Source organism: Dicentrarchus labrax, unplaced genomic scaffold (assembly GCF_905237075.1).
Source record: "Dicentrarchus labrax unplaced genomic scaffold, dlabrax2021, whole genome shotgun sequence".
Taxonomy (NCBI): domain Eukaryota; kingdom Metazoa; phylum Chordata; class Actinopteri; family Moronidae; genus Dicentrarchus; species Dicentrarchus labrax.
This window is the reverse complement of record NW_026136713.1, coordinates 14,618,750-14,634,348: the sequence shown is the minus strand read 5'-3', so window position 1 is coordinate 14,634,348 and position 15,599 is coordinate 14,618,750. Positions and strand designations below refer to the sequence as shown.

Below are 15,599 nucleotides of genomic sequence, written 5' to 3'. Positions count from 1 at the left end.
AGTAAGATTATAAAAAACTGGATTTGTCCTCAGTGATGACTCAAACTGACTATGATGTGTGATTACAACAGCACTTTGGGAAAAAATAGACAGTTCATTACAATAACTGTGTACAACACTACATAACTGTGTTACTTCAGATGTATTTATCTTCACATTGTGCATTTTCTTTGCAGGCTTTTGTTTAAGAAACAACACCAGGACAATGTGTTTGATGTTAAAAGCTGCACTTATTTAGCTTCTAAAGAGAATATAACCCACAACAGCAGAGCAACCCAATTACAGAGGTTACAAAAGCATACTGTACATAGCCCTCAAGTCGGTAATGCAGACTATACAGGAGGTATGTATATGTGATATAATGGCTTAATTATGCACAGCAGCATATTTGGGGGTGTGCTAAAACTCATTTTACTAAATGAGAAAATTATTCTTTTGGGCTTGCATTCTCAGAGTACTAAACTTTAGTACTGCATCTTGAATCTGGTATTATGGCAAAACGTAAGGGTACGAGGGAGGACAGAGGACCATTAATTCACTATGCAGTACAGATAAATAAAAAGAAAAAAACAGCATTTAATTTCCATTGTTTATTAAGATATAAAGCGGGCACATGAATACAAGAAACGTGTGCACTAGTAAGTCAGCTCTCAATAACAAAAAATCCACAGCAAAGTAGTTTGATACCACTCAAGATTCAAATCCAAACTCAAATACAGCAAAAGACAAACTGTGAGGAAAAACGTACTGAAAAACACTCAATATGCTTGGTTCTACAGTTCCACCTGTCAAATAACCATACATACCCATCCTGCTATAGTTCACAGATGTCAAACGAGCAAAACAAAGATTCAGCCCCAAGACTAAAGCAGCAGGATTTCAAAACCTCACTGTGCACCAATGCACCACTATGCAGGAAAATACTACGTACGACCAGAAAACAAGCTGCACAGAGCTACTCATCCCACAGTTGTTACCTGAAGTAAAAAAAAAAAAATTAAAAAATGTTTTTCCTGTTTAATTTTAAAGCTCCAACACCTGGGAACGTATTTCTTCCTCTATTTTCGTATAAAGACTGTGCATGACATCTTGATTAGTGTTCAAGCTTAAGGACAAGGAATACAAACAATAAGCAAGAGTTTAAAGTCGGTGAAATCCCCTCCTCTCTTCGCCTAAGCTGTGGAGAGAAAACATATTGATCCCTCAATTTGGACACGCTCGTGGATTGTGGAGGTGTTTGGTCTCATTGACAGTTAATGAAGCTTGTCGGCTTTGGAGAGCACCGACACAGGGTCTACTCATTGTTTAGCCCACTGGGTTCTCCCAGACTCTAAGGAGTTGAGGCTTATTTACAAAGTTTGCCTGAACTGGGTGGATCTGTGTGCCTTAAGTGTAGGAACGAGCACATAGGGGGAAAGAGAGGTTGTGTTACCTCTGGTTTGCTGCATGATGTGAACATGAAAAAAACATCAAGAAAATAAAACTTGAGATGCTTAAATTATAAAGAAATGACATTTACCCATCCAAATGCTAAAGGGGATACAAAGTCTTTAGTCAGTTTAAACTTATTGGATACGGTTTATAGTGGCATAACAAAGTATGTATAAAGTTATAAAAATGCAGGCACACGTGGAAATATATTGACTTTGGTTCTGAACCAAAACATATTTAAAATCTTACCAGTTAGCCCAGCACATCCAAATGAACTACAGTTATTGCTCCTGTTAAAACAAGGCAGTTGAGATTTTGCATAGCTGATATTTGCAGTACAGAAGGTATTTTGCCATAATTATAGTAGAAACACCAGAGACCCCACAGTATTACTATAAAACTGGTTAGAATACAAAATAATCAAAAGCCTCTTGGAATTAGTTATCGCTATGAAATCCACTCCACTTCCTCCTGTACACAGGAAAGAAGAAATGTACAAAATGCCTTTAATCCAGTTGCTTTCCCTCTAACTGTATTTTCCAGGGAAGAGACAGTTAATTCTACACACTAGAGCAAATGTGAACTTATTGAATAGAAATTAGGCTGAGTAGGAATATAATAATAGGTCAAACAGACAAGCCGTCTATGCAAAGGCAGAACAAATATGATAAAACCTTTTCTTTTTGATAGAATGACGAGCTCTATCTATATATAAACTCATTGGTCAATATTTTATGTTCTCTTGAATCAAAAAACAGGGGCCTCTAGATGCTATCCATGGCTTTAAACTCGCTGAGAGCCTGCACAGGGTTGATATGCTTCTTGTGAGAAGATCTCTTGACTCTGTTGGTTTGGCCATCATCCTGCTTCTCTCTCTTCACCAGAGGTTTCTTCTCAGGCGCTTTCATCCTCCAGGAGATAGCCGGCATATTGAGGGCCTCCATGTTCTTGTTCTTCTGGTACTTGGTAGATGCAACGTAGGATGCCTTGACAGTTGACACCACGGTGTTCATCAGGTTCTTTGCGGCCTGAATAAGGGACATGGCGCTGTCCAGCTGAATACATGGAAGAGACGGGAGAAAAAGTTATTCCAAATATCCATCTGTTTTGAATTCATGTCGAGTGAAAGTAAACTCTTCCAGTCTTTCTAATGTCTTCCAGTATTGTGTGGTAAGTTTACCAAGGGATGAACCCAGACTTGTGTTTGTATCGAAGAATTAACGACCTTTCCGAGTTTGTCTGGCATAGAAACAGATATGAGAAATTTGAGAATATGGAAAAAGGTCACACTAATTTAATCTCCACAATTTAATAGCCTCAGAGACACTGGTGACACTTGACTGGAAGTGTTGGAAGCATGGGCTCATTTCAGCTCTACAGAAAGGAGGGAGGAATTCATTACATCCTGCACTCAGAAGCAACCTGTTTTAATTAATTTCACTGGCAACTAAGTGGTTAATTAATGTTTAAAAGGGTCTGTAAACAGTGGTCTGGCACAGTCTTATCTTAAGTAGTAAAAAGGTTAGGAAACATTTGCTCAACATTAGTGCTTTCTAGCACAGAGAAAGCCATTATTTCTGTTATCTGTTTATTTGATATAAAATATAAGCTGCAAATTACAGTGCAGAGAATGAATCATAAACTAATCACAAACAACAGTCAATACCAGTGAGTCTTGTATTTTTTTTTATTTGGGCAACACCAGATAATAAAACTTTATAAAGTAGCCAATGCATTGTATTGATTTAATTATCTTTGTAGCTAGGAATTAAAAGGTACCCTGTGGAGATTTCCTTGTAGACAGTTCTGTTTACATTCATTGTTTCTCACTAAAACACATTATGTGTATCCTTAAGGCAAAAGAACATTTCCTGCCTGACTTTACATGTTTACCCTGTCTTGTGAATGTTTTGAAACATGCATAGTTTGCGTCAGCGTTAGTTACTGTGGGGCCTTTGGCACAATGAAGACTGTAAAGTGTAGACAATGTGTCCAAGGTTAAAATGATGTTGAACTTACCCCGGAGACAACCAGCTCTCCTCCCAGGTTCTGCACCTCAGCCTTGACTTTGCTGCAGATGTTGAGCTGGTGGCAGTACAAGGCAATACGCTGCAGGTAGGCGAGCAGATCCTGCTTACAGGTAGAGTCGGGGCACTGCGAGAGAGAAGGACAACATGTGTCAACTAATGCTCACATCAGTTAGCATATAAGCAAAACTGGTTTGTGGTTATAACATTACCTGCTTGCAAGTTGAGCAATGAATCAATTTATGTCACTTATGTTATTTACTGGTACTTCTCAATCTGAATATTCATGTGATTCTACAGACGCAATGATTTCACACTTTATCAAGATGAGTTAGTAGCAGTGTGACAGGTAAGGTAGACACCCACATTAGGGACGTGCTCAGAGCCAAAATGACAAATGCACGCCTACAACCTGGTAGATTGATAACTCATCTTCACAGGGTTAAGTGTGATCAAGTCACACAGAATGCAAATTCTATTAAGAGGCAGACACTGCTGTCAGTCAATTACTTTTAGGCGGTGGTGATCTTGAGTGAAGTCTTATTGGAAACAAAAATACTTGATCTCAAGTGAACAGCCGCCCAGCATGTAGAAATGTTTTCAAAATTAAACTAAGTCATCATTCTAGCTGTATGTTATCTGGGTCCTTGCAAGAAAAAAAAGTTTGAGAACTCTTCATCCCAATAACCTGAACAATAACTTTAGGTGTGAATTAACTGCTCGGGGTTGGAAAAGAACTCAAACAGACAGAAATTCTATTCATTCTCAGAGGAAACATGCAATGGATGAGAGGATGTTTAAAATTTGAGACATATGTTCAATACAAACTTGGAAAAGCCTCTTGTTCTTGTTTCCAACTAAGCATTAACAATATTGTCAAAAGTCAGCTAGGAACACGTAACAAAATACATCGGGGCCATAAAGAAATCATGAACTATACGAAATCCAATAAATTACCATAAACCCCACATGAAAGTTGCAATATCTGAAAAGCCCCACAAATGCATCTCATTTAGCATTGGCAATCTTTTTGAATTATTTCATCTCATCATAATTAGACTCAGGTTTTACCTTGGAACACCATTTCCAGTTCCAGTTAAACAAGCACCCTGCCAGCATAGTAATTAGGCCACAGAATCTTCTTAGCTGCTCATCTAGTGAGAGATGTAAACATCCTGATGGGGCTCTGATGCTTTAAATCAGATAGTAGATGTCAGCAGACCTGACACACAAGCGGTATGTCAGCAATGATCATGACATGGTGAGTGGTTAAAGATAATCTAAGGCTGACAGCTTTTCACATCACCTACTAAACTAACTATACCAGTGAACAGCCCCGGGGTGACCATGTGAGCGAGCTAGCCACAAGAAAAAAACTGGCAAAAACAGCTGTATTTGCAGGTCTGAAGGAGGAGTCCTTTGGCAGCTGTTGATTCTGAGTGCAGGGAAAAGGTGAATGGGAGGTAAAAGCAGCCAATCTTTTAATTGATGGTATCTCTGCAGGAAGGAGCTGCAGGTCACTACTAAAGAAGAAGTGTTGCATGTGTCTAGACAAAATGAGGAAGTGTTTTGCCCAGCAATAAATGAGCAAATGACACAGAGTGGGCTTCGCTTAATAATGGCAATTATCACTATTTAAGTGAAGTTATCCACAGAAGGTGAGGAAATCCCCGTTTTTGGACACTTCAAACAGACTAGGACTTATGTGTCTAATCCTGCTGAGCGCGTCAGTATCCCTGGTGTGAGTGTAGAGAGCTCCACTGAATATAGCACCCTCACTCCCAGACATGTAGATGCATGCATCCATCACAACTGCCTCATTCATACACAGCATACATCAGAGAGATGGGGACACAAAAACAAAATAACTAAGTAAAATAAAAAAACTAACTAATAAAAGTCTATTCAACACATTCTTTTATCATACTTAATGAAACCCAGCCAATGGACATACATAAAAAGGTCACAAAAACTACTAAATCCATTACCATGATGTCTTTCCTTATTGAGAGCTCCATAGATGTCCTGAGACAATATGAATAAAAGTCTTCTCTATCACTACCATCCACTCTTGATTAATAGAAGGATGGGCTAAGTAGAGAGGAGGGAAATGTAAGAGTTGACATTCTATTAAAGAAAGGTATGCAAGATGAGATGAGGGGAAAGAGGGCTGGAGGGGATGATCATCATACAGGAGAGGACTTAATACATGGCTGAGAGATTGGAGAATATACAAGAGGGAGGAAGGTTAAAAAAAGAGACAAGAACCAGAGAAAAATAAGTAGTTGGCGAAAAGACTAGGATGAAGAGTGAGCCAGAGGGGGAACAGTATGGAGGAGTAAATAAGGGGGAGAAATCCAACTGGGGAATCGGGATGCAGACAGGAGGATTCAACTGTAGTTGGGGGTGGGGGTGTAAGTAAGAGATTGAGAGAGAGAGAGAGAGAGAGAGAGAGAGAGAGAGAGAGAGAGAGAGAGAGAGAGAGAGAGAGAGAGAGAGAGAGAGAGAGAGAGAGAGAGAGAGAGAGAGAGAGAGAGAGAGAGATCGTGTGTGTATGTGTGTTAGAGCAAAGACCTGGGATGAGGCTGAATGCAGCAGCCATGCTAATGAGGGCTTGGGGAAGTATTCAGACGGCTGAGAGCAGGGCACTGTGAAAGCATCACTTGTGCTCATACTCAGCTCAGCTGCTGGCTTCACTCAGCACTCAGGAAACTCTGCAAGGCTGCTCTGACTGTGACATGTGAATACATAAGTTGCACAGAGAAGAGACAAGAACACCTTGGATTGTTTTGGTAATGCAAATAGAAGCACTGTGTGCGATTAACTCAAGCAGTGTTCACAAGCTGATCAACGTTTCAGAAACTAAAGTACCACACAGACTACCTTCACTGTCCTATATTAATGCTTCCAGGAAGCAGATGTATCAGTAGGTAATTCACATTTCACCAGGAAACCTTAGGTCTCAGCTTTTAAACTTAATGGTATGAATTATTAATGGTGCAAATAACAAACAGGAAATGGGGCATATATAGTAGGTGTATTTGTTCAACTTATATGTTAATGTATCTGCAGGTTGTGCAAACATAACCCAGCAGTCATGTTGAAAATCACATCTAGCCTCACTGTTTAAACAATTCACTTCCATCTCACAAAACAAAATTTGCTCTAGTGTGAAAAAGAAAGGGATCATCACTCTTGTTCCCACTGAGTAATTCTCTCCTCTAATTGTGACTTCAACCATTAGAGCCAATCATTGTAATTTTTTTCTTCTTGTCTGAGTGCTTCTGTAAAATGTTCCTGATGACATAGCCTCTTGGTTTTTCCACATGCTGTGTGGCCAGTTATGGACTGGGACAGTTAACCTTGCTTGGTCAGCTACTATTGAAAGATGGCAAAGCAGAAGGAGGGCCACTAGAGATTTCATCACACAAGTCTGGATATCTTTTCAAGGCAAACTAATAGAAAAAGGTGAGTCACAATCTTTCAAAGGGAGCCAGCAGTACATGTAGAAATGTCAACAATTTTTGTGGAGTTGTTCTTGTCTTCTCACTGCTGCCTTTAAGTGCTGTCTCAGAAAAAAAAGGTGAAACATCAAAATTGGGTCAAGGGGTAGCGGATCGTTATTCTAATTTGCTAATTGAAGTGCTTTAGTAACAAAGCTTACAATACTTTTAGTATATTCCATATTCATGAGGGACTAACTTCATAAGTGTGTGGGTAGCTCTTCCTTTATTTTGCATTCCTTAGCATTTAAGCTGTTACTCTATACAAGGTTCATCATAGCTGTCTTTTTTTTCCCCTTGACAACACAACTCGCACAAAATAAGAAAAGGAAATGAGACTATAAGAATGACAGAGCAGGATGTTGAACAAAAGGATTTCACTGTGCTACGTGTTGGGTAATGTCCATGATATAAATGATGATCAGGAAGGTCAGGTCTCATCATTGGAAATGCCATGCAGTTCCACTGAATTCCATTATATGGAGTAGAGACAGAGGCAGAGCCACTGTGCTGCTGCCGCCCAGCAATGACCTTTCAGGACGTATCACCCAGAGGAAATGCCAATTTCCAATATTTACTGACACTGCAGCATTCTAATGTGTTGCTGGCGGTAACCTGTTGAGGAAAGCTACAGAGCGGTGTTTTCTGATACCTTTTGTTTTTCAGTCATGTGAAAATTGATGCTCCCACTGTCTCAGATCCAAGTAAGGTGATTTTGAGTGTTGCTTAGACTCTTCATTGGGGGGACTTTACTTATTGCTTCATCCTCTAGACTAAATTATATAAATTATATTTGAGTGTTTACAAATGCATAGGTTAGTTATTCGACATTCAAACTTTAATTAGGTATCACAAACAGCAGCAAGTCAGAAACGGTTTGAAATCTGAAATTCAAATTTTAATTAAACAGCAGCCAATCAGAAATGTCAAACAATAAGATAAGAAATTTTATTATTGTTCCAATGAAAGACAAGAGCTGCATGTGAAGGACTGAAGAAGGCTTGAATACTGCTCAACTGCTGTAAATATGTTGTTGGAAAGTAAGAAGCCTGGTCTTTTCCCTGAGAGCTGGTAATGCTGGGCATATTGGACCCACATACTGCCCCAGCCAGAGGTCTTGTATTCGGCCATGTCCGTCTGAAAGGGCTGATCCACCCAGAGGGGAACATCCAGGTTCAAGAGGTCCTCATGGCAGAATAAATTTAGCTAGTTGAAAGTTTAAACTTGTCTTGTTCGGTGTAAACTCGCCTTAAACAAAATGTTCCGCAAGAGTTCCTCAACGCACCCCTTTCCAAAATATTGCTTCTACCGCCACTGTTGAGGCACGCTACTCTAGACTTTGATCTGGTTATCGGACAGCCAGAGCTACAGCTAAACAGCTAAAAAGAATACGTTTTTATTTCCAAATGTATACGGATAACTATGCCTCAACCCTATAAATCATCCCATATCTGAAGTACTGACAGCCCAACTGACCTGCCAGAGTTAAAAGACAAGCTCAAACAAAAACAAAAACCTTGATTCAGGCGAGCTTCACTGTGTAGTGCTGGGGTTGGATTTTCATAGCTCAAAAGGGAAGAAAACAAATCCAAAACCGTAGACCAAGCCAGCGCATTTCACCATGCGGCTTTACTGCTCGGACATATAAAACATCTATCGGGGGAGGAAAAATAAAAATAAATCAGACATACGTGTGTGGTACAGGGTTGTGGATAATTAACGGTGCCTAACCTGAGGAAAGACCTTCAGGACAAGAAGCCTCCGGGAACCTCAATCTGCCATTACACCTCAAAACTGCCACCGGGCTTGCAGGGATACAGAGATATACGTCAGTGTGCTGACTGCCATTGGGGAAACCGTGCAACTGAGATCCATGGCATAGTTTAAGGAGATACAGGAGACAAAGCACTGGAAAGACCGTTCTGTTACTTTAGACAGAAAGTGAAGTCGAAGATAGGGCTACGGAGGGATATGATCGATTCGAGCTGCATTCTGTAGACAGTTCAAGAGGACTACACTGCAATATAAAAATTGTTTAACATATTAAATATAATTTAAAACTTGAAAATGGTGGTGGTGAATACAAAGTTGAAAATATACAAAAAAAGTATAAGTGAAGACAAATGAGGAGGCTACAACCACTGATGAAGTTGAGTATGCTGGTGTTTTCTGTACACAGCCTAGTTAATGGGCCTTACAGTTAATGTGCTGTACATTAGATTTCTTCCGCCTGGTGCTGATTCTGTTACTGTTGATGGCTAAATATAAATCTGCCATGGTCTACCAATATCAATCAAGATCAATATCAAACAGAATGATGATAGCCAGATCTCCTCTCCTCATTGCATCTGCTAAAAAGATGCTCCATATTTGCGTGGGGCCGATTCAATCACACTGGCACTTGGGAATGTTAATGTGACATTGAAGCAGACAGGGAGTCTGGGTATGACAGGAGAAAATCAAGCTGGAGGCAAGCCAAAAAGACCGTCTTTAGAGGTAACCACAGGGACCAATTAAATGGCCCTCATCAATGTTTAATGTTCAGGCTGCACCTGTCAGTCAGGCATTTCACTGTAGTACTTGTAAGCAAAGCTGATAACTTAACACCGCTGCTACAAAATAGGTAAGTACAAACACGCATGTTAAAACATTTATACTTTTAACTTTGACATTCAAACCCTTTACTCCTTTTTGGGTCACTTAATACCTGACTGCCTCAAAGACTATACCTAAGGACTTAAAGCTTTCAGAAAATATATTAAATAGCTATACACTGTTTAACTAGCCCAAACCATTATCCATCCTGAGGTATCAAGCGTATGTCCACAGGTGAGGAATTAACAACTTTACATAACCATCTCAATAAATATTTTGCCATTCCAAGCAGGTTCTCTGCTTCTTAGAGCTCTTTGGTTACCAAAGGTGGCTCTTTCAAGGCCAACCTCTTATTCCTGGGCCTTCAGGATTAACAAAAAAAACATTAATATTGAATTATCGTGGGTAAATGCCTGGCTTTCAAAACAATCAATTCGGAGTTGATATATTTTCTCAACCAGCAAATAAGGTGGGCTTCACTTGGTTGGGCTGAACTGCAGTTGGCTGAGGGCTGACCCTTGAACTGCTGAGCTGAGAATTTGTGGGCTCTCTGGGTGATTTTGCTTCTCCACCACTGCAGTAGGTAATTTACAACCCTGTCTGCTGTAAAGCGTCTAGGGCCAGAGCCGGGATTAGACTGTGACCAGCAACAGAGCCCATGGATCACCATAAATCTCCACTGATTGAATGCAAATTGGAAAAGTACACTATGTATGTCAGTATACATCATGAGAATAAAGCTTACGCAACACATACACACACAGCTAGCACATGCCCATTCTCTAAATATGCAAGCCTTATTTTATGTGCATGTGTTTGTATGTGTACATGCAAGTGTTTATGTGGTGAGCAGGCAAGCCCCACAAATTTATGGGCTACATAGTGGCTAACACATTTGCATTATAAATCTCAATTACATAGCATTATTTGTTTACCAGCCAGCTCAGATGGAATTCTCATAAGGTGCCCTGCAGAGGAGGGTCATAAATTCTTAATAAACTGCAGTGCAGACCTTTGTACAGCACTGACCTAAATCCTGCAGCTCATCTCTGCACTACACTCATTTCTTTAAACTTTAATATGGTTCTATTACACATATTTAACTGTTTTTCAGAAACCCCAAACTAGACCATGTCCACCTGCACATCTCTGTTGAACACAATATGCATGTATCAAAACATGCCATGACACAGTCTTGCAAAGGAAAATGTGAGGTAAGATGCTGTGCTATCAGTCTGGGACCATCTGCCGATGTGTTTTATATGAGGAGTAAACCCACATAGGGCCTCCAGGCCAGAGGCACAGAGCACAAGTGATTAATATGCCTAGGTTAATGAGCAGTCCCGGCATTGCCTTTGCTCCTCCAACTCTGTCAGTATGTGTGCATCTCGTGGTGATTCACTTAACTATTGCTTCTGGAATATGTAGACCATCCCAACGTGCCTTGCTTTTGCTTTAAACAGGCCTGTGGCATCTCCTGCTTTGTTAGAGATACGTCCCTAAATATAAACTGCCTGTAAATAAATAAATTTAAAAAACCTGCCACCTGGCAATTATACTGCTAATTAAAAGGCGAAGCACTCTTAATGGATTCATCTCTCAGGAGGGATGTTCCTCTCTCCACACAAATGCACTCCCCCCTTCTTTCTACCTCTCCCATCTCTCCATCATTCTTTTCCCCTCTACCCCATGTCCATCCCTGGGAGCCCTGGCTGATGTGTTACGGGTGAGTGTCGCCTGGTCTGCTAGTGTTATGGTCTCTGCTGAGAGAGAAAGGCTAAGAGGGACAGCTGGATGGGTTCAGAGGCTGGAGGGGTCCTCACTCTTGGCAAAGACTTCTGTTCCAACCGACAAAGCTCTTCATTTATTCATACTTTGAGTGCTTCAAACCCCAAAATCCCCTAATAGTGTACATACACAAACATACACAGAAGAAAAGATAAAGAGTACTTACAAATAATTGAGGATGGGAGTAATCTAACACATCCATACACATGTGCTTGCAGAGAGGCAGGCCAGTCAACAGACGTGCTTGTATGTCGGCACACACAAACACAGACACACACACTCACACACCCACCCACACACACACCTGCACAGTTGCCCATCTGTTTTCTTTGGGGGATAACACTGTTTTCATTAAAGTGAATAAGCATCTTCAAAAGCGGCAGTGAGGCATAAAAGTCACTTTCCAGAACGGCTTATTCCCTATTCAGATAATTCCGATGCAATTGGGTCAGAATAGATCAGTCTTGTACTTTGTGATATATGTGGGCCTGTAATATTAAGGATCTAAGGGCACCTTAAATAAAATATCAGATGTGAAGGGCTCTTGGACGCCAGCAGCTCATTAAGTCAAACTATGAGGGAGAGATCTATGCTGAAAGCTAAATGCAGATGTTTCCAGCATGTGTTGGCATAATTGAAACCCCTGATTGAGCACCACTAGGACAAAGGTACTTGATATACTTCTTAAATCCCCTCTGAATGTGAGCAAATGTTATTTTTTACTAATTTCAGTACATATAATATATTTCATAAGTGCCCCAGTAGCCCCACCACATCTCTCCTCATTACATAACAACTGGTAGAAAAAAGCTATGACTAAACTATGTAATCAACTATTTACCACTGCCTTAACTAGGTGTGTTTAGAGACAAATATTTACTTGCAAAATAGATTCAAACAGATTTGTTAATGGCGGATGCATAGCAATAAAATCCATGTGTTGTAGTCAGCCCTGAAACATTAAATTTGAATGATCTCATTACTTAACAAAGAGGCTTCTCTGCTGTTACAACATTTTGCCAACATATCAGTAGTGTTGTCAACAAAAGCAGAGTAAGGGAGAGACTGCCAAACACCTCCAATGTTATCAAAATGGAAATCTCATAGCAAACATCTAAAGCCATTGTGTGCCTTCACAAGCGTGTGTTCTTGGAGAGAATGGAAGAAACCCACAGCTGGTGGATCTAAACCACAAAAGCAAGAAATGGCTTTACGGGAAAAGACCTCAATCTGACAACCATGACTGGTTGCACACATCACAACTAAACTCTTCCATGATTTAACAACAAAATGTATACATATTGCAGTCACAGAGGCAATAAGTCTCTGCCTAAGAGATGGCCCATGAATAAGTTGGAAGATAAATCATGTACAGTGTCTCCCTGAGGTGTGGTACAGTGCAAGTATTTAAGTGAAATATGAGGCCATGGATAATTGAATGTGTGTTTCCCTATGTCAAGGACCATATTCTCAGGGGTAAGGGATAGTCGTGGAGAGATGATGGAATCGGGAATTGGGGAGCGGGAGATGGGAAAATGAGAGACAGGGAGGGAGTGTTCGATCCTGAAAGAAATTGGTAAAGACTGGTAAGGGTGTCTCATGAATAACACAAATCATAGCGGTTGTTAACATCTGCAGGGCTGTGCCGTGTGAGCTTTTTACTTTGATTTTCTCCATAATGTGCAAATGAGAAAAAATTACATAATGAAATAAAAAGCATTTCTGCAAAAAGAAATTTCATGTACTAAAAGTTGTTTTTTTTAGCAGGCATGGTTCGACACAGAATATTCCAAAAGAAAAATTTTGCTCTTATTCTCTGTCTTTAAAATCTGGTTTGCATGAAGCAAAGTTAATGACAACATTTAAAAACAAAAGGAAGGGGTGTCAAGATGCAATAACTATGAAAGCTTTGTTTTTCCAAGCTCAGTGTGAGCACCACAGCACACAGCAATGTCAGTCCCTTCAGCAACACAGGAGCTGAGAACGAGTTGTGCATTTGGGTAATGAGAAACTTTACTCCATTCTAACACCATGGTGTCAACTTGTACCATGTCTGAACATTCATGACTTAGTAGATAGTAAATTTAACTCTGAAGTAAAGTAGTTAGGGTCACAATGATGAAATGGAACCCTTATCGATACATTACTGATGCTTGCTAGAAGTACTATTCCTTAGGTTTAGTGACAGGCGGCTGTGGCTCAGAGGCAGAGCGGTTGTTCCTTAATCGGAAGGGTGTGGGTTCGATCCCCAGCTCCTGGTGCCACATGTCGAAGTATCCTTGAGCAAGATACTGAACCCCAAATTGTGTGAATGTGTATGAATGTTAGTTTCTGTTCGATGGACTTTGCCATCACTGAGTGAATGTGTGTGAAAGGGTGATGTGGCACGTAGTGTAAAAGCGCTTTGAAAGGCGCTATACAAGTACAGGTCCACATACCATTTACATATGTGCCCTTGTCTTCTATACAGACCAATTAAACAAAGTTCAGATGCCCTGAGCACATTCTGATGTTTTACATTGCCAATTCACAACAAGGACGTGAAGGAAATGACTTAATTTGTAGCTTCTCATTTTAATATCATCTTTCATGTAGTCCTGCTGCCTGCAACATAAATTAGCACTGTCACAAAGTTTGTGCTACAATTTTTCTACACAAGCAAGTAATTTTCCTTTATTTGTCCTTAGAGTCTGCTGCGCTTGTTGCTAATTTATTGGGCCCCGACAGTGTCGATGTGGCACAATGATACAATTCTAATTATATATTGAGGTTGCAAGCACAAAGGTGTAGTCTACATCAAACCCTTTGGGATGGATTTCATTAACGACTTACATTGTCAGCTATGGTGCGGCCCAGCTTGTCCATTCTTGATCCCGCCTCTGCAATTTTCTTGGCAGCGCTGATGACATCAGACGTATTCTTCAGTGGCCCTTTGCCCCTGTGGAGAAAAAAAAGTTGAAAGATCAGTGACTGTTTCTGATCCACTGCAGCCTCATTCAATATGCAGGAGCAGCATCTCAGTCATGGAGCAGGGTTGTGTTTGTGTTTTTGGTTTTATCGGTCAGAGGCAAGTATGGATAGAGAAGCGTAACTTATGGGAATTGTTCAGGAAAACGTCACAGAAAAAACACTAACGCACTCTGGCATCCCATTGTTCATTCAGAACTGAAAACGTTTTATAATCCATTAAATGCAGACGGGTAGCCTTCATTTTGAGAGCTGTGCTTAAAGAATGGGACCATGACGATGTACTATCACACTCTTTTGTAGCACTATCACTTTTGCTAGCACTATCACTCAACAAAATATGGTGTTAAACTCATCTTCCCCTGTAGTTTACACAAAATATATTGGTCATAGGCGTTTAAGAAACTGGCAGCACTATCATACTCTGGAATCATAAGGAAACCCTTATTCAAGATTATATTACTATGACCGCACCAGTGCCATATGCTTTCCAACACAACAGAACTTCTCAGTTTAATCTACTGTATTTGGCCCCTTTTATTTAAGCACCTATGAAAGCTTTATTAGAAGGCTAAGAAACACATCAGACTGGTTTTATGTCTATTGGAGGAGAAATATTGGCTGCCCTCAAAAATACTACACAGACACACACATAACTGAAAGTACAGAGATGAAAGTACAATTCAATTTGGTCATTGTCCTAATGTTAAACATCTATTCTTGACCCTTCTTAAGCCAAACAAAGCCGGTCCCAACACAGGTCAATCCAGCCATGACCTGACCCACTGTAAGCGTGTCAGCAATTTGCCGTTACTTCTGCCCCCACAAGGGACTCTGGGACACAGTTGGCAAGAGGCACAAATTGGATTCAAAGCTGCTCTCTCCAGGCTAAAAAATGAGCCATCCAACCCAGAACAGATGGAATTTTGTGTTCTGTTCTCTCGCTTCCTCTTCCCTCTGCTCCCGTCTCCAACCCTTCCCCTCTTTTGCTCTCCCTCTGCTGCTCTGCTGTAAAGCAAGTCAGGGTCCTAGTGGAAGAGGCCACGCGTCAGAGCACAGACTGGCAGCTCTCCGGGGACAAGTCAACCCCTGGAGACAACGCTGGAGGCATTGTGATGGGTTCTGGGGGGAAAAAAAGCCTGCATGGACTGTTTAATAAAGTGTTGCTAGTATACTGTTGTAGTTTTTCACCCCAATGCATAAATACAGCAACCACTAAATTCTCCATAACCTAATTTTCTTCTTATAAATATCTCTTGCTGTAGTCCTAAGAAAAAAAGGACTAGCT

General features: G+C 40.5%; 2 protein-coding genes across 5 annotated transcripts in view; one reads left to right on the top strand and one right to left on the bottom strand.

Moving 5' to 3' along the window:
* Positions 1-15,599, top strand: part of lrrtm2 (leucine rich repeat transmembrane neuronal 2) — a 64,307-nt gene that overhangs the window by 18,263 nt on the left and 30,445 nt on the right. The window lies entirely within an intron of this gene.
* Positions 576-15,599, bottom strand: part of ctnna1 (catenin (cadherin-associated protein), alpha 1) — a 77,451-nt gene continuing 62,427 nt past the window's right edge. For all 3 annotated transcript variants that reach the window (XM_051419180.1, XM_051419179.1, XM_051419181.1), the window contains exons 16-18: positions 14,177-14,282; positions 3,451-3,585; positions 576-2,486 (exon numbers count right to left, since the gene is read on the bottom strand). In XM_051419180.1, coding sequence (XP_051275140.1) covers positions 2,196-2,486; positions 3,451-3,585; positions 14,177-14,282 — 532 coding nt within the window. In that variant the 3' untranslated portion in view covers positions 576-2,195. The remainder of the gene's footprint in view (positions 2,487-3,450; positions 3,586-14,176; positions 14,283-15,599) is intronic.